The sequence below is a fragment of the Schistocerca cancellata genome, chromosome 2, assembly GCF_023864275.1.
Source record: "Schistocerca cancellata isolate TAMUIC-IGC-003103 chromosome 2, iqSchCanc2.1, whole genome shotgun sequence".
NCBI lineage: Eukaryota > Metazoa > Arthropoda > Insecta > Orthoptera > Acrididae > Schistocerca > Schistocerca cancellata.
Genome location: NC_064627.1, coordinates 341,851,733 through 341,873,721, shown reverse-complemented (window position 1 = coordinate 341,873,721; position 21,989 = coordinate 341,851,733). Strand labels below are relative to the sequence as shown.

Sequence of the window (21,989 nt, the reverse complement as noted above, 5' to 3'; positions counted from 1 at the left end):
CTGGCTCGTCACAATACCCCGGCCATTACTCTTGATGAACTGTGGTATCGTGTTGAAGCTGCATGGGCAGCTGTACCTATGCACGCCATCCAAGCTCTGTTTGACTCAATGCCCAGGCGTATCAAGGCCGTTATTACAGCCAGAAGTGGTTGTTCTGGGTACTGATTCCTCCGGATCTATGCACCCAAATTGCGTGAAAATGTAATCCCAAGTCAGTTCTAGTATAATATATTTGTCCATTGAATACCCGTTTATCATCTGCATTTCTTCTTGGTGTAGCAATTTTAATGGCCAGTAGTGTATAATCTATATAACAATGATCAGCCATTAGAACACTGGCACCTGATTCTTCACTTATGCAGAGGACACAGCTTTTGCTGCTCAGCAATCAACATTTGAGGAAGGAGAATCCAAGCTAACGTCTGCCCTCAAAGAACTTGCTGTTTACTATGATGACAACCACTTGAATCACAATCCGGATAAAACTCTTTTTTTTTTTTAAGTGTGTGCATTCCACGTACACAATAAGGAGGCAAGAAAAAAGCTGAATGTCATCTGGAAAGGACACCGTCTAAATCACTGTGTACACCTCCAATGCCAAGAGTTAAAAGTTGGATCATGTCTTGACCTACTAACAACACTGTGTAGACACTAGATAGAAAGTGTGCAACAGGAACAGTTATATGTACAAACTGACAAACACCCAATTGGGGGTGCAACCCACCATCCCCCACATATCAGCACTTGCTCTGTGTCTTTGAGTAAACACATGCCAACCAAGAACTCTGCACATGCTAACCAGGAAGAACCATATCATGAAGAGCTGCATCAGTGACCCTTCATGAGACTCAGTTTATATAGTCACCAGGTGCCTAAGACCAACACCAATCAATAACCCCCCTGCGGGTCCGGGGTAAGAATAGGCCCGAGGTATTCCTGCCTGTCGTACGAGGCGACTAAAAGGAGTTCAACCGTTTCGGCCTTCCATGTGATGGTCCCCCTTGGGGTTTGACCTCCATTTTTCTAAATTTCTACAGAAGTACGAGCCTTTTGGGGAAGGACACCTTACGTGGTGTACCACTGGTCCTAAGTGCACTCAGACCTTGGCACTCAGCATTGCACCGGCGTTGTAACCATACCCACTATTGCTCAAATTGGGCCTAAACGCCTTTTGGGTTGTCCCAGTTACGCCCATAGTGCGTCTCCATCTGCACCAGCGATCATGATGGACTTTCCATGGCACCAGAAATCCAGCACGGTAGCCAGCCCGTTGTGGTGGGGTCGTCATGTACCCTCTAGGTTGTAGCCCCCTGACAACACAGGGATCGTACTGCCGATACCTGAGCTGCACCCTCCCCACGTCGGCCAAGGAGTAGATGCCCGTCTCCTTGGGGCATCAGGACTCCCGGCAATGGTCATCCTGCCAGGTGGCCCTTGCTGCGGCTGGGTGGCGCCCGTGGGGAGAGCCCCTGGTCGGAGTGGGTGGTATCGGGGCGGACGTTTCGCAGATGAAACGTCACCACGTATCGGGTCGCTCTGCGGCCGAGTCTTTTAAAAGAAAAAGTACCGTTTCTGGTTCTGGTTCTCCTGCCCCTTCCCCCTTGGCCACTCCATGGGAGGAGGGACAGGCCCGCCGGCTTGGAGCGAAGTACTTCCCCCGCTATTTAGTCTGTTCTCGGACCGATGGGGGGACATTCGCCACCTCCAAGCCCATGTTCTTTGTTCAGCACATTGAGGACATCTTCGGGGAAATCGAGGCTCTCAGCAAGATGCGCTCAGGGTCCGTACTTATCAAGACCACGTCCGCCACACAGTCGGCGGCGCTCCAGGCGTGCGACCGCCTAGGGGACATCCCAGTCTCCATTGTCCCACATCTGGCACTCAATAGGACGCAGGGGGTTATTTTTCATCGTGACCTCCTGCTACAATCTGATGAGGAGCTCAGGGCCAACCTGGAGCGCCGAGGCGTGCATTTCGTCCGGCGAGTCCAGCGCGGCCCCAAAGACCGTCGCATCGACACTGGGGCCTTTATCCTCGCCTTCGAGGGGGACGTTCTCCCAGAGAAGGTAAAGGTAATGTGCTACCGGTGTGACGTGCGACCCTACGTTCCGCCTCCTATGCGCTGTTTTCGGTGTTTGCGCTTTGGGCACATGTCGTCACGGTGTGAGGCTGAGCCCCTCTGTGGCGATTGTGGCCGTCCTCTTCGTGAGGAACATACATGCACCCCACCACCTCGGTGCGTTAATTGTCCTGGCGTCCACTCGCCTAGATCCTCAGACTGCCCCGCATATCAGAAGGAGAAGAAAATACAAGAAATCAAAACTTTGGATCGGCTGTCTTATTCTGAGGCCAGGAAGAAGTACGACCGCCTCCATCCCGTGCCATTGACCACTTCATTTGCCTCAGTTGTGTCCACTCCTTCCGCGGTATCCTCACCCCTCTCCTATCCCCCCTCCGCCTCCTCCGCCCATCAGGGGGCTCTGCCTCCGCCTCCCAAATCCCTCCCTTCCAAATCCTCCTCCCCCGTGGCCCCCACCCCCTCTGCCCCAGGGGCCATCCTTCCTCCTCCTTCCCCCCACACGCCACCTGAGAAGCGATCCTCTTCTCAGGCGTCCATCGGGGAAACGTTCCGGACCCCGGCTTCCGAGGTCCGGCGTTCCAAAACGGACCCCGCGCGTGAGGACCTTCTTCGGGTCCAGCCCACCGTCCCTGTGCCTCCTAGGCCTTCCAAGAAGGCCTCCAAGAAGAAATCTTTATCCCCCTCTCCACCCCGGCGCGTTTCGACTGACGCTCCATCCGTGAGTCGCCGCTCCCGGCCGTCCTCAGTTTCGCCGGGACGCTCTGCTGCCAGGCGCTCAGGCGAAGTTTCGTCGGCAAATGATGCTGCCCCTCCTACACAACCAGGGACAGCGGCCGCAGCTGGCGACCAGTCGATGGAACCGGATCCGCCTCCCGTCGGTTGTAGCGAAGTTCCCTCGCAACCTGGCCCTCCGCGGCCGTCGAGGTGACCAGCTCTTCCCCCGTCTCGTTCCCCCAACTTTGACTAGCGATGGCGTTGTTTCATTGGAACATAAGAGGTATTCGATCTCATCGGGAGGAATTACAACTGCTCCTCCGCCTGCACTGTCCGCTCGTCCTTGGACTCCAGGAAACCAAGTTGCGCCCGACTGACCGTATTGCCTTTACCCACTATACCTCGGAGCGGTATGACCTTACCCCTGTGGACGGTGTCCCAGCTCATGGTGGGGTCATGTTGCTCATTCGGGACGACGTCTATTACCATCCCATCCCATTGACCACCCCACTCCAAGCAATAGCTGTCCGCCTTACTCTTTCTGCTTTTACTTTTTCAGTTTGTACCATCTACACTCCACCGTCGTCTGCCGTTAGTCGGGCTGACATGATGCACCTGATCGTTCAGCTTCCCCCGCCGTTTTTATTGTTTGGCGACTTCAATGCCCATCATCCCCTTTGGGGCTCTCCTGCATCCTGTCCAAGAGGCTCACTCTTGGCAGATGTCTTCAACCATCTCAATCTTGTCTGCCTCAATACCGGCGCCCCGACTTTCCTCTCGGACTCCACTCATACCTTCTCCCACTTGGACCTCTCAATATGTTCTACCACTCTTGCCCGTCGGTTCGAGTGGTATGTCCTTTCTGACACCTATTCGAGCGACCACTTCCCCTGTGTCGTTCGTCTCCTGCACCACACCCCATCCCCACGTCCTTCGAGCTGGAACATACTGAAAGCTGACTGGGGACTTTACTCATCCCTGGCAACCTTTCCGGACCACGATTTTCCCAGTTGTGACAGTCAGGTCGAATACCTCTCGGCTGTTATCATCCATGCTGCCGAACGTTCCATTCCTCGTACTACTTCTTCACGTCGCGTTTCCGTCCCCTGGTGGAACGAGGCTTGTAGGGACGCTATCCGTGCTCGACGACGTGCTTTACGCACCTTTCGCCGCCATCCTACGTTGGCGAATTGTATTGAATACAAACGACTCAGAGCGCAATGCCGTAGAGTCATCAAAGACAGCAAAAAAGCTTGTTGGGCCTCTTTCACCGGCTCCTTTAACAGTTTTACTCCTTCTTCCGTCGTTTGGGGTAGCCTGCGCCGGCTGTCGGGCATTAAGGCCCACTCCTCGGTACCTGGCCTGACCTCAGGTAATGCGGTCCTTGTTGATCCGGTGGCTGTCGCCAACGCCTTTGGCCGCTTTTTCGAGGAGGTTTCAAGCTCCGCCCATTACCATCCTGCCTTCCTTCCCAGGAAAGAGGCAGAAGAGGCTCGGCGACCTTCCTTCCATTCGCTGAATCTGGAAACCTATAATGCCCCCTTTACTATGCGGGAACTCGAACGTGCGCTTGCACTGTCCCGGTCCTCTGCTCCGGGGCCGGATGCCATTCACGTTCAGATGCTGGCACACCTTTCTCCGGCGGGCAAAAGCTTCCTTCTCCGTACCTACAATCGCGTCTGGACCGAAGGTCAAGTCCCCATGCGTTGGCGTGACGCCGTTGTTGTTCCTATACCCAAACCCGGGAAGGATAGACACCTTCCTTCTAGTTACCGCCCCATTTCTCTTACAAGCTGTGTCTGTAAGGTGATGGAGCGCATGGTTAATGCTCGGTTAGTCTGGATTCTTGAATCTCGACGGCTACTTACTAATGTCCAATGCGGCTTTCGTCGCCGCCGCTCCGCTGTTGACCACCTCGTGACCTTGTCGACATTCATCATGAACAACTTTTTGCGAAGGCGCCAAACGGTAGCCGTGTTCTTCGACTTGGAGAAGGCTTATGACACCTGTTGGAGAGGAGGTATCCTCCGCACTATGCACAGGTGGGGCCTACGCGGTCGCCTGCCCCTTTTTATTGATTCCTTTTTAACGGAACGAAAGTTTAGGGTACGTGTGGGCTCCGTATTGTCCGACGTCTTCCTCCAGGAGAACGGAGTGCCTCAGGGCTCCGTCTTGAGCGTAGCCCTTTTTGCCATCGCGATCAATCCCATTATGGATTGCATTCCACCTAATGTCTCAGGCTCTCTCTTTGTCGATGACTTCGCGATCTACTGCAGTGCCCAGAGAACATGCCTCCTGGAGCGCTGCCTTCAGCGTTGTCTAGACAGCCTCTACTCATGGAGCGTGGCAAATGGCTTCCGGTTCTCCGAAGAAAAGACGGTTTGTATCAACTTTTGGCGATATAAAGCGTTCCTTCCGCCATCCTTACATCTCGGTCCCGTTGTTCTCCGATTCGTGGACACAACTAAGTTTCTAGGGCTCACGTTGGACAGGAAACTGTGTTGGTCTCCACACGTCTCTTATTTGGCGGCCCGTTGTACACGTTCCCTTAATGTCCTCAGAGTTCTTAGCGGTTCATCTTGGGGAGCGGATCGCACTGTCCTGCTTCGCTTGTATCGGTCCATAGTCCGATCGAAGCTGGATTATGGGAGCTTCGTCTACTCGTCCGCTCGGCCGTCCCTCTTACGCCGGCTCAACTCCATCCACCATCGGGGGTTACGTCTTGCGACCGGAGCCTTCTACACTAGTCCTGTCGAGAGTCTTTATGCTGAAGCTGCCGAGTTACCGTTGACCTACCGGCGCGACGTACTGCTGTGTCGGTATGCCTGCCGGCTGTCGTCTATGCCCGACCACCCCACTTACAAGTCCTTCTTCGCCGATTCTCTCGACAGTCAGTACGGGTTGTATGTGTCTGCCCTGCTGCCCCCCGGAGTCCGCTTCCGTCGCCTGCTTCGACAATTGGATTTTGCCCTCCCTACCACCTTCAGAGAGGGTGAGAACCCGACACCACCTTGGCTCCAGGCTCCGGTTCATATTTATCTCGACCTCAGCTCACTCCCGAAGGATGGTACTCCGGCTGCAATGTATTGCTCACGGTTTGCCGAACTTCGTGCTCGACTTGCCGGTCACACCTTTATTTACACCGATGGCTCCAAAACTGACGATGGTGTCGGCTGTGCCTTTGTCGTCGGGGCCGCCACATTTAAATACAGGCTCCTCGACCAGTGTTCCAGCTTTACGGCCGAGCTTTTTGCTCTCCATCAGGCCGTTCAGTATGCCCGCCGCCACCACCATTCATCATATGTACTGTGCTCCGACTCACTCAGTGCTCTTCAGAGCCTTGGAGCTCCCTATCCGGTCCATCCCTTGATACAACGGATACAGCAGTCCCTCCATTCTTTGGCTGATAATGGTGGTTCTGTCAGCTTTCTGTGGGTTCCCGGACATGTGGGAGTGCCTGGGAATGAGGCTGCGGATGCTGCAGCCAGGGCTGCAGTCCTCCTGCCTCGGCCAGCCTCCCATTGTGTCCCGTCATCCGACGTTCGTGGGGATGTATGTAAGAGGCTTGTGTCGTTGTGGTGGGATGCTTGGTCATCCCTCCAAGGAAACAAGCTCCGGGCAGTAAAACCGCTACCAACTGCTTGGACAACATCCTCCCGACCATCTCGGCGCGAGGAGGTCCTTCTGACCAGGTTGCGGATTGGGCATTGCCGGTTTAGCCACCGCTACCTGCTCTCCGGTGACCCAGCCCCGCAGTGCCCTTGTGGTCAGGCATTAACAGTGCGCCATGTTTTATTGTCGTGTCCCCGTTTTAGTCAATTTCGTGTTGTCCTGTCCCTGCCATCTACTTTACCGGATGTTTTAGCTGATGACGCTCGAGCAGCTGCTCGTATTCTGCGTTTTATAACTTTAACTGGCTTGTCCAAGGACATTTAATCTTTTTACTTATTTTGTCTGCATCTTTGTCGGGTCCTTCTGGTGTCCCCTCCATCCCCTTGAGTTTTACCAGATTCCATGTGCTCAAACAACAGTGACTGGGCGCTAATGACCTCAGCAGTTGAGCGCCCTTAAACCCAACCAAAAAAAAAAAAAAAAAAAAAAAAAAAACCAATCAATAAGATCTTTTCACTCTTGGGGTAGCACCTCCAGATGTAAGAAGACAGAACTCATGCTTATCTGGCATGTTTGATATCCAGAAAAAACTTCGTACCTACAAAAGCACCAATTCCAACTTCAGTAGAAGCCTGCTGAAATGGACTGTGGAGAACAAAGTGTCCTGGAGGATTATGGACAGCAAAAGTGAAATTACTATCAGGCTGCCACCCCCAGTATGGGAACTGGAAGACCCTCAACAGGTTGAGAATGGGTGACAAGGTGCAAGAGTAATTTAAGGGGCTCCGGAAAGGCTCAAAATCATGAAAAGTTCAGTTTTTACTTTTTTGCGTTTTCTGAATCTGCAGACTATTACCTTTTAATAGATATATAATTTATTCAATTCCGAAGACTACAACTATTTTTAATTTTTTTTTGAAATGTGTTCTACATGGGCGTGACCCACTGTGGCACTGTTAAACTGCTGTCAAATGGTGTTATTATTAACGTCCGTGTTCATCAGGTACATTTTAGTAATGTGAGGTAAAGTATGTGTTGTGGCTAACCTGTGATGGTTCAATATATATCGCTGGTGTGATTGTCGATTGTTTCATGTTTATTTACTCTGTCGTTATCTTGAAAATATTCGTAATTAATTCTGTTTCTTGAGTCTCTGTTTTGTTGAAGTATAATAATGAGTAAAAGTAAAGTTATTAGAAATCCTCTGAAGGCTTTTAAGAAAAGGAGAAATGTTGGAAAGCCAAAGGTATGTGTTATTACTGTAAATAATAACATTCTAACTTGGTACGAGCGATGCTTGCTTTAGACAAGGAACGCCTTCGGGCTGCAGACAGGGCTGTAAAGAGTCTAGAAATACAAGCAAGAGTAAACAGGAGGAGGAACAAGAGGAAGCTGGAGGAGGAGTTTGCAGAGGATAAAGATAATCCATCCTATGGATCTGGAATGCACTAAAAAGTTAATCCAATATTTGTCGCTCGATTCCCAAAACTTTTATTTTGTCATACTAATTACATGTTTTCTAAGGATCTTCCAAACATATTTGTTTCAAACTTTCAGTAAATGTTACACAGTACCTTCTGCATAATTTAACACAGCCTTTTTCCAAAAAACTGTATATTTTTGAATATATAAATAAAAAATTGCAAAAAAATGTTGTGAATTTTCATTACAATTGAAAAAAAATCATCTTTAATAACTGAACTAAAATTTTGTAAAATCCCTGTGTTAAGTTGTAGCCCATATTCCAATAAATAATCTGTAAAAAGTTCAACTTCCTACCTCAAATACTTTGTGAGGAAAGATGTAATTTATAAGTGTTATTTTAACATTGCAAGTATAGGGCATTCCGGAGCCCCCTTAAAGAATGTGGTACCAGTGATGATGATGAATTTTGTGAATGATGGGCAAGGTAGGACTCTTAAACAGATGTTGATTTGCAGTAATTGACTGAACCCTGTGACATAAAGACTTGCTTGCAGGGAATGACTGTGCTGTTCTGGCTGCTGAACATTCGCCTCATAAAGTTTGATATTCCCTGTATTTGATATTGTAATGTAGATTTCGATTATAATGTGTTGGACTCAGATAAATAGATAAAAACAGAAAGCATTTTATGCTCTTGCTTATGAACTCGCTGGAAATAAAAAAACTGCTTTGTAGGGATCAACATAGGTACTGCAGGCCCCTCAATTCATTCATTTATGAGATAGCTAATGGATCAAGTAGTGGTCCCAAATTGATCCTGTGTTCCATTATTTTCATTTCAAAATTACGACCCTGGGAATAAAGTGTGAATGTACAGGATATCGGAGCAGCTTTGGATTGTAGAATTCATAGCAGACAAAACACAGTATATGTTGCTCTCGCTAAGATGCAAAAGGAACTTTGTTCATAACCTGGGAGATACTTATAGAAATTTCACTAGTATAGAAAGGCAGCATTTTGTCATTGAAGATGTCAGTGGTTTGTTGTATTATATAATGATGCTTTGAATGAGGTCAAAATCTCCAGGTTGATATTTGCAGATGATGCTGTTGTGAACAAAGAAGTTGCAACATCAGAAAGGTGTAACAAAATGCGCGTAAACCTGCAGAGAATTGATTGCTGCTTGTGCTAGGACTTTCAACTGGGACTCAGATTAAACAGTTGTAACATATTTTAAGTATCTGCACAGATGTGACAACTCTGATACTCCAGACTGTTGGCATGGGTACTTCACGGTATGGTTGCGGCTCAATAATAACAGCGAACACAACCCTGTGAGAGAGGAAAAGAAATCTCACAAAGTCAGTCTATGGAACAGAAGGTCCAAAACCTCATAGATACATAGATGGGAATAAACTCTGCATGCGGCTGGTGCAGGCGGCTGTTGACTGAGCTCCACAACAATACTTGGCATGTAAGCACTGGCCTCTCTGATTTACTACTGCTGACAGATAAACACCTCCATCATTCCACTTTGTACATGCCACATACACCCTGCGGGTTTCCACACATTTCCACTGCGTTACCACACCATTTTGTCTACTTCCATCGCAATGTCTGCTTTCAGGGATACTTAACATATTGTATGTAAATGGACAGAAATATCCGTTATTCTTTAGTTACACCATTGGCAGCCTGTCACTGAAAAGTCATGACTAAAATATCTGGTGTTATGTGTCTCAATATATTTTATGTTGAACTGTCATCTCAAAGTAGTTATAGCAAGGGCCAATAACAGACTGAGAATCAGTGGAAGAATGCTAAAGAAATAGTTAGGAGACATATTATAAAACCATTGTTCAATTGATTCTTGACAGTTTCTTGTCTGTATGGTAACCGTACCAGGTTAGACTAATGGCCGAGGTATAGAAGATTCAAGGAATAGTTCACATTTAATTAAAAATTTGTTTAGGTATTATTGTAGTCTTCAGTCCGAAGACTGGCTAGATGCAGCTCTCCACAATGGTCTATCCTGTGCAAATCTCTTCATCTCTACATAACTGCAGCAACGTTCATCCATTCGAACCTGCTTACTTTATCCTAACTTTGGCCTGCCTCTACAGTTTTTACTACCCACGCTTCTCTCCTTCATTACATTGACGAGTCTTTGAGAGCCTTCAGGATGTGTACTATCAACTGCTTCCTTCTTTTAGTTACATTGTGCATAAATTTAATTTCACCTCAGTTCAATTTAGTGCGTCCTCATTAGTTATTTGCTTTACACATCTTCAACATTCTTCTGTAGCACCACTTTTAAAAAGCTTTATTCTCCTTCTGGCTGAACTGTTTTATTGTCCATGCTTCAGTTCCTTACAAGGCTACACTCCAGCCAATTGCCTTCAGAAAAGACGTACAAACATTTAAATTTATATTTGATACTATCAAATTTCTCTTTTACACAAATACTTCACTTGCTATTGCCAGTCTGCATTTTGTATAATCTCTGCTTCAGCTATCATCAGTTATTTTGCTAGCATAGGAGACTCATGAAGATACAAACCAAGTTCAATGGCTGTTGCTACAAGAAAGGAATTGTGTTTCATGGAGACACTTGCTGTTAAATTCAAGGATGCATGTTCCAACAATTGACATAGTACAACCCTGCCATTTGTATATCAAGCAATCACCATGGTGATAAAACAAAACAAAAATCTACTTTGTACAGGGTGGCAGTCTTTTTTTGCCCAGCATATGTGAATGAAACTTCTGGGCAAGGGAAAATTGTAATGTCATGTACCCTCCACTGCACAACATACAGTTGCCTTGAAAATAAAAATGGTGTATGGCATTCATAACAGTTTGGAAGTTTCTAAATGTAGAAGTTTTCTCCTGTGTTGTTACAATGAATACTGACATAACACACCTGAAGGGAAGTGGAAAAACCAGCAGATGCTCAGAACTGTGTAAATACAAGACAGATCATGGAGTGAGAAATTAACAGTTCTTGCTACTAGTTCCTCTTCCTGTGGCAGTCTTATCAAAAGCCTTATACCATTCGACATGAAATGACAAAGACACAGGGTATCATCTCAGTAGGTCATGGAATCATGAATCCAGTGCTGGAATACTATAGACCAGAGTATGATGTAACAAGATAACTAAGTCACCTACTTTGCACGTTTGCTTTGGGAACTCCATGTGATGGACTTAGACCATTTACCTATTTTCTTTTGCTTTGCTTTCCACACAGTGTTTTGCTAAAACAAAAAATAGTCTACATCAGTTTCCAGACTATTCACATTGAGGAGTGTCTGCGTTGTTCACAATTTTAACAACACATCATCATATAAAAGTAAAGTATCACAAATAAGTATAATATGTAAGGTATTTAATACGAGGGTTGACTGAAAAGCAATGCCTCCATCTTCGTAACTCTTCAACAGTTGGTAGCATTGGTATGCAGCAGGTACTGGCTTGTTCTGTAGCCCCTTCTCTATAGTTCCAGTTGGCGGGAAGCCTTAGCATTGAACTATTGTGGTGTTACAGTGCAAAGTATGGAACCCTGTGCAGACAGTTGGACAATGCAATCTAAGCAATGTGCAGTCATTGAATTCTTGACAGCAGAAGGTATCACCCCAAAGGAGATTCATGGAATGAAAGCAGTTTATGGTGATTGTGTTGATATGCATACTGTGCATCGTTGGGCGAGTAAGTTTAAAGATGTTGAGGCATGAACATCTGATCTGCGTGACAAACAAAGAGTTGTACGTCCTGTGACAGCAACCACCGAGTTTCACGAGCAAAATGTTGACAGATTGATTCAGGATGATCATCATATCACTCAGAGAGAAATTGCAATCAGAATCAGCATTTCACAATAACGTGTGGGTCACATTATTGCTCTTCTTGGCTGTCGGAGGATCTGTGCATGATGGGTACCCCCGTATGCTGACTCCTGAAATGAAAGCACACAGACTTGAAATTTGCCAGGAACTCCACTCGCATTATGAGATTGAAGGTGACGCCTTGCTCCATTCAGTTGTGACAGGAGACGAAACGTGGGTACAACATTATGATCCGGAGACGAAATGTCAGTCTATGGAATAGTAGTTTGAATGTGTACCTTAGTGGTGATGCAGTACACCAAAGAAACAATAGGTGGCGCTCTTACTTTTTATATCTCAGGGACAGAAGTATATTCGGAAGTTTATGTTAGTGACAGGAGTAAGTGCTCTTTATGAATACAAACTTACATTGAGTTAACTTGACTAGGAAATACAGATTTACTGATTTCACTTTGTGTATAGAAACTTAGTGAGATTGCTTTGCTTCTTTTGATAGGTTTCATGTATATTTGACTTTTGACTAGGAAAAAAAACTAGTTTATTGACAAAGCAGTCCTATAAGGGTTGCATTTCCACTGATTGAGTTATGGAACCCTAAAAAGTAATGGAATGCAAAGGCCCTTCTTTAATTTCAGTTGCAAAGCATGGGTGTATAGCTAATCACTTTCAGAATGAAATTACTATCAAATAAATATAAAAAGCTCTGTCAACCAGATGGTGGTAGATATACACATAACCAAAATATGTCAAAATATTTCTTGTGAAACCCGAGTTTCTTTCATTTTTGAAAAGAAGAGAAAATGCTGGAAAAAAATATTATCGTTCAGGAATTCAATTGGAAAGTCATGGCAGGTAAAGAAAGGTAACAGTTGATATAAATATAAGGGGGGGGGGGGGGGCGAGTGAGAGAGGGGTAGGTAGGTAGCAGAGTGACAAGACTGGTTTTTGGCACTGATGCATCCACTGCGACACTAGTGGGAGGGGCATTACATTTGACACGCAATCAAGTGAGGTAGTGACTTGGGAGAGGGAGGGGTTGTAGAACATGGGAAGAGGGAGACAGCTGAGAGAAGATTGTGAGTGTAGAATGAGTGAAATGAGGGGCATGGTGTCAGGAGTAGGCGTGGTGGTCGAATTGAGTGTACCAGAGAGTGTAGCAAGGATGATTGCAGAACAATGGGTGGTACAGACATTTCTCGACGCAGAGTTTTGCTCAACAGAAGACATGTTGTGAATCATACTATTGTTGCCTGCTTTGTGAAGAAAGGAAAGTTTCACATTAAGAAAGAAGCTTTGAGATCCATCATCAATTAAAAAAGTGTAATAATAATTCCATTAACATCATTGATATAAATTTATTCATACTAAAATTTATGTACAATCTTCATACAAATTTTTTGTTGCTTCATTATTATTATGGATAAGCAGCAAATGTGTAATTTACTCACTATACATTTCACAGATGCCCATGAGTATTTTTTATGACATTTTTTATACTAGCCATTAAGGGCAAACTCATTTTGTGCAAATTAACTCACAGTTTTTGCCAATAGTTAGATCACCAGACGTGATACAATTCTGAATTGACAATTAACATGCTAAATAGTATTATGGTAACAATATTGTAATCACAGACCATCTGATTGTATAAAACAACCCTGACTCAGAAGCATTCTAAACAGTATGATATTCACTCATAACAAACTGTATTCATAAAGTGATTATCACTTTTTGGAAAAATTATCTTCATAACTTCCCAACATACAGCCCTTCAGTTTGTGTGCTGGTGCATCTTCTCCAAACATTTCATTTGCAGTGTACTGGTTCCTACTCTCTACCTCAACACAGTGGGCTAGATGCAGGAATCATACTCTACAGGAAGGAATTCTCATCTTGGCCTTCTGATAAATATTTTCAGCAATTTGTCGTAAACATATTAGGTGAATATCAGGCTGGTTGTTTCAAGAAACGTGTGATGAACTTGCTTCTCCATCTTTGTTCAATCTGAGCTTCTGCCAGTCTCAAACGACGTTGACTGTAGTGATATATTAAACACTAAGCTTCCTTATCCAGGGTGGAGAACAGTGTTTACAGACAGATGCCATATTACATTTCTTCCCTTGGATTAATGTGACACTGGGGTGTTTGGGAGTCCACCAGGCTGCAGAAACAACTGCTGAATTTTCGAGAGCGGTTTCTTTCATCAGGTAGTGACTTACCAATGACAATGTAATAACTCCATGAAGGAGTACTTTATGAAAACTTTGAAAATAGACATGGCCACTTTAGAAGATTTGAAGCAGATTATATGGATGGATCCTTTCGCTTTTTGGGAACTTCTTAAGCCTCTGTCAACAACACATTGAACAGTTAACTTTATTGTAGAAGGATGATTAGTTTGGTATCCACCAACAGCAGCTACTTCTGTGAGAAAGACTCCCACATAAGGTGATGAGAAGTAAATCAGTACCTCAAGAAATCTTGTGTTTTTATAGGGAGATTCACTTTTCTTGAGTCAGTGTCTGGAGATTTAATCTGGTCTCTTTTCTAGTAACATTGGCAGGAACAAAAGAAACACTTACACGAATACTCCAAAAGCCACTGTATAGTACAAGCGGAGGAGACATCCTACCATTGTTAACAGTTTTTTTTCCTATTTTGTGTGCGTATTGAGCAATGGAAAATGCCTGTCTAACTGCCACTGTATACACCCTGATCTCTTATATTTTTAACATGATCCCTATGCGAGATATGTATTGGACTTTGCAGCATAATGGTCATAGTCGTCTTTGTATACAAGATCTCTAAATTTATCCAGCAGAGTTTCGCAAGAACAATGTTGTCTTTCTGTCAAGGCTTCCCGTTACATCTGAATGTTTCTGTTATACTTTCATATGGGCTATACTAACTATTACAGTCCTAGCAGCGTTTCTCTGAATTCATTCGATGCCCGATACATTTCCTAATTAGTTGTTTACTTTGTTATAAAAGTATATATTTATGTAAGAGAGAAGGCAGCAGACTGTAAAATTCTTGAGAATGCATCTTGAAAACCTGTCGTGATTTATCACATACTACACATTTGCAAATAAATTGCATAGTTTGGCATGTGCTGTGATAATCTTAGCTGACAAAACAAACACGTTCACAAGAAAAATTGTATACCATAACAATTTTGAATCAGTGGTGACGATGACATTATTTCTTGGGGAAAAACAGGAAAAATGAAAAAATATTGATCTCATAAGAAAAGCACGTGTGAGAAATTTGCAAAGAGAGACCATGAGCGCATTGTCATCCATTGTTAAAGAGATGTAAATATTTTAAGTGTTTTGTCCTTCCACATGTATATTAACTAATCTTAACCATGTAAGAAGATGAAACGTCTGCAAATATCTTCTGCCAGTGAGTAATGATTTGATATATTTTGTCCAATAATAAAAATAGCTGCACAAATTGATTTTATTCATTATGACGCATGTTCTTTGGATAAACATGATCAATTCAATATAAATTTATATGATAGCTTTTTATCCTTATTTAGAGTTATTATTTTAATTTTATGCCATTATTCTAATTACAAAAAACATACCATGTGCATTATTTGTAGCCACTAACAGTAATACATTATTTTTCTTCATAGGCTACACCCGTGTCTTTTTGTAACTACAATGGTACTATTCAATATAGACACCATGGAGATCGAGCCCCGCCCAGCATTTTTGAACCAAACTACCAAATTGGATGAAATTGCAATGGATAAAAATTTCTTTTGGCTTTTGTGTTCACTTCTGTCATCTGTTGTTTGGGTTGTTTATATCACATATTATAATTCAAGAGTAATTGGTTATTTCATCACGCGACTCTTGAATCGCTTTATCACGGATGGATACATGCATGTGGGTATGTAAAACATAATTTGTTATACTGTAACTGATAAGTGAGACACATATTTACTCATTTTGAATAGATGTATTATGTTTCTAACGAAAGGAAAATATTTGAATATAAATTAGTGTGTTCCTTTGTGGGCTTGTATTTTATTATTTTTAGAGATTTAACACACACACACACACACACACACACACACACACACACACACACACAAAATTCACATTTGCAGAAGTGCACCTTGCACCCATGTGACCGCTAGCTCTGGAGGCCTGCCTGAAACTGAAGCTATTACATTTCTTCTTCCCTTGTGAGAATTTGTCCTCTGAATTTTCAGATACTTCTGAAACTTTGAATTACTAAAACAACATGGAGCTACTATACCTGCAGTGCAGTCTTTCCCATACCACTGTTTACACTTTATACACTGTCTGCCCTTCTTCCCTGTACACTTGATCACATTGTATATGCCAGCTGGTGTAAACCCAGAAAGTTCCATCACTTTGGTTAAACATTGTTTTTTATCATTGGGGTGGTAGATAATGTAGTGGCTATCAAATGGGCAGATGGCTGTCCACCAATGTTGGATGTAGGTAATGCTGACACCCACTCTGATACTGCTGATTACACTGAAACAACTGTTCTGGCTAATTGCCCATCTTTGTTGCTTACATGTTGTTGAAAAAACTAAGTATGGTTGACTCAATGGTACCATTCAGGTAGATTGACTTCTTTGTTGATAGGATTTCAAAAGGATTGTTAGTTAGGTACAGCAGTGCGTATGTGAAGTCCAGAGCCAAAGTCCTTGTCATTGTAGCTGGCAGCTGAAAAGTCAATCCCAAGATGTCACATTGAGTCCCCCCTTTTAACAGTCTCCCACTATTCAGTAATTCCAATCATTCTGTTCCCCCTGGGTGCCTTTGCTTGAAGCAAATTGTGACAGCTTCTACTGAGTCATACACTGAGTACACCTAGTGAGCTACTACTCTCTGAAAGTATTCATATTTGCTGTTCTTACCTACTATTCCAATCAATCTCTTCTCTCCGCTGGCCTTCCCCTTGATCTTTCATGTATATGACAAGCGGCATGCAGGCAGGCTGTGTGGGTACCACTTGCTCACCTTGTCATGCCACTTTTTCTGTCTTACCCCCTTCTTCCTTTTTTGGTACTGAGACCAGTAGTGGTGGTAAAGCTTCGGGCATGCCCTGAAAGGGTCAGATATGTCCAACGTGGGCAACAGTTGTATGAGTAAGGAGTTGTAACTTCACATTTTCCAGCAAGATCATCTCAGTCACTTAGCACAGAGTTTACCTAAATTTGTTTAGTTTTTCTCTTTGGTTTGTAAGTGCTCATCATCACCACCTACTGCCCTTCACGGTATTAGGTTAACTTGCCATTGTGTTTTACTATTCAGTCCTGCATTGCGTTGTCCCATTTAGTGCTGCTGTTCTAGGGCCTTTGTGTTCACTTTTTGCACTTGGTGCTATACTATGGTAAAGTTTTCACAAATTCTGCACTGATCCACTGTTTTCCCCCACTCTGGGTTTCACTATTTCAGATGGTGATGGCATCTTCCATCCATATGCCATTTTGTAATGTGACAAATCTCGATTGAGTTCTGCACTTCAGAATTATATGCTGCTCCTACTATGTAGGTAACAGCATTATGATGATTGTTGACATAGTGACACAACATCGTCCCTCTCATCCTGAAAACTTTTTTCATTCTGTCATTTGCTTGTAGGTGTAATGCACTTTTTCTTATTTTGATTTTGTAGCAAAGTTGCTTAATCAGTTCTAACTGGAAGTTAGTACCTTGATCTGTAATCACCATCTGTGGGGTACCAAACTTTAATAAACACTTATTGCTTGCTTGTGCCAATGGCTTGCTGTTTTGGAATAGCCATGATTTCTACAAAGTGTGAAGAGTAATCTATTATCATTAACACAATGATTCCCTCCTGACATCTTCCCAAAAGGACGTAAGATGTCCAAACCAATCATCTCAAATGGTTTTCTGTCTTTGGTAACCTCTGCAACAGAATAAGCTGATGACTTAATTTAGCTTGATGTGTGCATTTTACGGAGTTCCTTGTGCTCTGTTCTACATCTTGCATTCGTGTCTGCCTCCAGTATTTTTTGGCTACGCATTATTTTATTCTGTCACTTTAGAAACTCCGTACACTGCTAATACATGGTTCACTTCACAAAGTAACTGTACCTGTTTTAACATTTCATTTCACAAAGTAACTGGTACCATAATATTATGTGTTTAGATAACACTGTTGTGCACAATTATGTAAGGTTACATAACAAGTAGCTTTCAGCCTGAGTCAGCTGCTTGTGCCTTCTGCTGTTCTAAAAAGGTGAAACACACTCAGTTTATCATACATTCTTTCTGACTCAGGCCATCAGCATTTCCGTGTGATTTGCCAAGTCATTGATGCACCTCAAAATCAAAATCAGTGAGTTTTAGTGCAAAATATATTAACTGACTCCATGGATCTTTTAATCATAGTAACCATCTCAAAGTTGCTGATTTATTATGACCTAGAATTTTCTCCCGTACAAATAATTTTGAAAATTTGGTATGGCGTATATGAGACTCGGCATCTCTTTCTCTTTTGCAGAGTAATCATTTTCTGCTCTGTCCAACTGTTGTGAGGCAAAGGTGACCAAGCACAAAGCCAAGAATGCTTCCTCAGTTTTATTTATTATTCAGTACTTCCACACTATATGTCACCCTGCTGATGATTGTAGTGGATGGGCAGCATGTGTCGTGCTGAGACAGTGAGAGCTGTTGGTGGGTGGCACCCTCGCTGGTGCGAGTCAGGTGTCAGCTCTGCAGTGCATCGAGGCTGGGGTCTGGCCTGGCAAGCATTGTCTGCAGCCTGAGGCAGCTGGGAGGAAGCCTGTAGGCTTGTGCCCGATGCAGTCCCCTGTAAGAATTGGGGGGGGGGGGGATCCTGTTCAAAGCCTGGTGAGGCTGTGGCTAATTCGCCTAACCATCGACCGATGACTTTCGTGGAGACTGCGCCGGTCAGATGCACAGTGCTGAAAAGGTGCTGCTACAAGATGAGCCCTTCAGGCAGGTGTTTTATCACAGGAGCTAGGCCCCTGTTGCATAGTGCGGCTGTGAAAACACCACGGGTGCTGCACTGTACAGCAGTCCACTCTATCACTGATGATGGAATGCTGCAGTGCAGGGTACTGTATCAGCACTGTTGTAGTGCCCAGTTGCAGAATTACGTCAGTGGTTGACCTGTATATCCCTAGTTAGATTGTGAAAGCCTGCATGAAACTGATGCCGCAGCAACACTTAACTCTCTAGTAAATGCTGTCACAGTTTTTTGTATTATGTTTAAATTTTTTTCATTGATACTCATTCAATATTATTTAGGAACTGAAGGAATATAAAATTTTAAAATGGAATTCTTTATCTTTTTTTGATGTAATTATGTTATGTCTCACTCAGAAAGTCATTGGGTAAGTGTCAGATTACAAATCCATAGGTGCATGGCAGAATTGCTGCTGGTTCTGGACTCTTCTTTGTTTTCTGTCACAACTTCTTTTCTCTTTGTTAGTGTTTTACATTTGTGAAACACGCTGAGTTGGACTGTAGATTAGAATACATGTTAGACTGTGAAAATTTGCCCCACTTGTGAAGAGTATCTGCACGTCTTCCATGGTCTGTTTAGATACAGTTAAGGGTAGAGCAAATTTCCCGTGGTCAAATTCAAGGGGTTTCTCCTGCTTGCAGGTCAGTTTTGAACATTGCGGAGGATGGTTTTGTTGTCAGTAGCGTTTCTATATATGGATGGCACTGAATTCGATATCAGTAAAGATTGTGGCTATGATAAGAATGTGATGTCTTAACCTTAATCTTATTTGTTGATCAGGAAATATGTCATTCAATATGGGAAGGTTAGGGCTATCGGCAGTTGTCTGGTATTCGCATAGTAGTGTGTCAGCTGACAATCCCCAACTAATGCCACAAAGGTTATGGATAATGTTATTTCTGCTCCTGAGCTTAGAAGATCTTACATGATCCCAAGCTCCAAGGGGCTCGGCATTCATTTGCTTGGTACGGGCTTGGCCAGGCTTGGCGACCCTGGGGTTCCTGATCTGGGGACTGGTAAGCGCCGCCAGTCCCCTGTCGCCATTAGCTCTGGGCATTTTTCAGCGACCACTGTGCGGCTCGGTGGTGGAACATTGTATGTCTCAGGGAATGGGGATCTTGGCTTTACCGCCCAGATCACAAGGATGGAATAAACCTCTCTAAAAACCCCTCAATCTCAAGGTGTGCTACGCGCTGATGAGATGCATGGCTGTTGAGGTGGAACAGTCGTTAGTGGGCACCCTCTGAGGAACCTGCCGCACCTCAGTTGTATAAGGCTTACTCAGGCATGCAGGGCTCTGTCTTGAGTCGACCCTTACTACCCTAGCTGCTTGTGGGACCGAAATGGATTCTTTGAAATCCTCTTTTCCTCATCCCAGCAGAAAGGGTGGGCTGCTGGAATGTTCTAACACCCAGTCTATCAAGAGGGCTTGTGTAGTCAGTCCCCTTGACTCCGGCGCTTCTTTGACAAGTCCAGTCTTTAGAAACAGAATGCATTCTGGTAATCAGAACATGTTTCTGATAGTGAAATGGAAGGAGGGTAGTTTCGAGAAGGTTTGTCCCTTCTATATACAAAAGGGTTTGGAGGGAATCTGTGGCTCCTTAAAATTGGTGAAGCGCTTGCGCAATGGGACCTTGCTAGTGGAAACTTCCAATTCCCAGCAGGCAGCTAACCTCCAACCTACTAAATGCCTTTGGGAATATGCCAGAGACACTGAAATGCACAGAACCTTGAATTACAGCAAAGGTGTTTTGACATGCCAGGATCTAGTCGATGTTCCCAAGGAGGAACTGCAATGTGAGTGGGCTCCGGAAGATATAGTTGATGTACAACATATCTTGAAGAGGGTTGATTACAATCTTATCAAATCTGACTCCATTATTCTGACATTCAGTAGCACAAAACTTCCTGAGCATGTTAAGGCTGGCTTCCTTTGCCTTAGTGTGAGACCTTATTTCCCGATCCCAATGCGTTGTTTTAAATGCCAACGTTTTGGGCATACCACCTTAGGGTGTAAAGGCGAAGCGACTTGGGGCAACTGCGGTAAGGCTGCTCATGAAGGAGTTGGTTGCTCATCTCCAGCCAACTGTATCAGTTGCTCTGGAAACGACCCTGTTTGGAGAAGGGACTGCCGAATATTTTTAGAGGAACGCATAGACCAGGAAATAAAAACAACCAAGCGTATCCCCTATGGTGAGGCCAAAATGATCTACAAGTCGATGCAGCCTCACACATTTGCTACATCTTTTGCATCACTGGTTCAGAAGCCTACTCCAAAAGCAGATGCCTTTATGCAGACAGAGGTGGTGAGTGTTGGCACTAACATCTGCAGATGTCAGTGCACTTGCAAGGCAGCCAGTGTTTCAGAGCCTGTAGCCCCTACTTGAATGGCAGACAAAGGTACAGTGGTGAACGTGGGCCAGCCTCTGGCTCCTCCAACAGCTGAGGCTGTTCAGAAGCACAGTATGGCCATTATCACTCCCACGTCGGCTCCACCAAAGCCCAACAAACCACAATAAGCTCCTATAAAGCAGCAACAGCAGTTTAAATCATGCGGTAAACTGTCTGGCGATTTTGATGTCGTTTTACATGATGCTTCATCTAACTCTTCCCCAGAGCTGATGGAGTATGACGTACGTGTGGGGCCGTCATCTCGCCCCACGACTGCCCCCTCCACCTGCTGCAGTCTTCCCACCCCGGCGGAGAGACAGGACGAAGGTGCTACCCCCATCATAGATGGCTCCCATACTTCAGTGGAACTTGGAGGGGTTCAGGACGCATGTGGAGGAACTTCGTCTACTCTCTCAGTGTAGACCACTGTGTCTGTGTCTCCCGGAGACTTATTTCCATCCATCATACTCCCATAAGCTACGAGGCTATACACTCCACAAAAAGGACGACCTGCATAGAGAGCGAGCTAGAGGAGGAGTAGGTATTTTTGTTAGGATGTACTACAATTCCTCGCCTCTCTCACTTACGACGACTTTAAAAGCCATTGCTGTATCCGTGCATGTGTGACATCCATTGACTATATGTTCCGTTTACCTGCCCCCACATGATGCACTTGATGAAGAGGCCCTCACCAACCTTCTTACACAGCTCCCCCAGCCATTCATCATCTGTGGTGATTTTAATGCCCACAATGTGCTTTGGAGCTCTGCAATTACCTGTCCCAGTGGTAGTGCAATTGAGAGGCTTCTCATGTCATCCTATGCCTACTTGCTCAATGTGGGACAGAGCACTCACTTCTGCACAGCGACTGGGTTGTTCTCTGCCATTGATCTCTCGCTTTGCTCTCCAGC

General features: G+C 44.5%; 1 protein-coding gene across 1 annotated transcript in view; it reads left to right on the top strand.

Moving 5' to 3' along the window:
• LOC126161731 (transmembrane protein KIAA1109) overlaps positions 1 to 21,989 on the top strand; it is a 493,460-nt gene that overhangs the window by 20,854 nt on the left and 450,617 nt on the right. The window contains exon 2 of the mRNA XM_049917765.1: positions 15,320 to 15,579. Within this exon, the coding sequence (XP_049773722.1) occupies positions 15,348 to 15,579 (232 nt within the window). The 5' untranslated portion in view covers positions 15,320 to 15,347. The remainder of the gene's footprint in view (positions 1 to 15,319; positions 15,580 to 21,989) is intronic.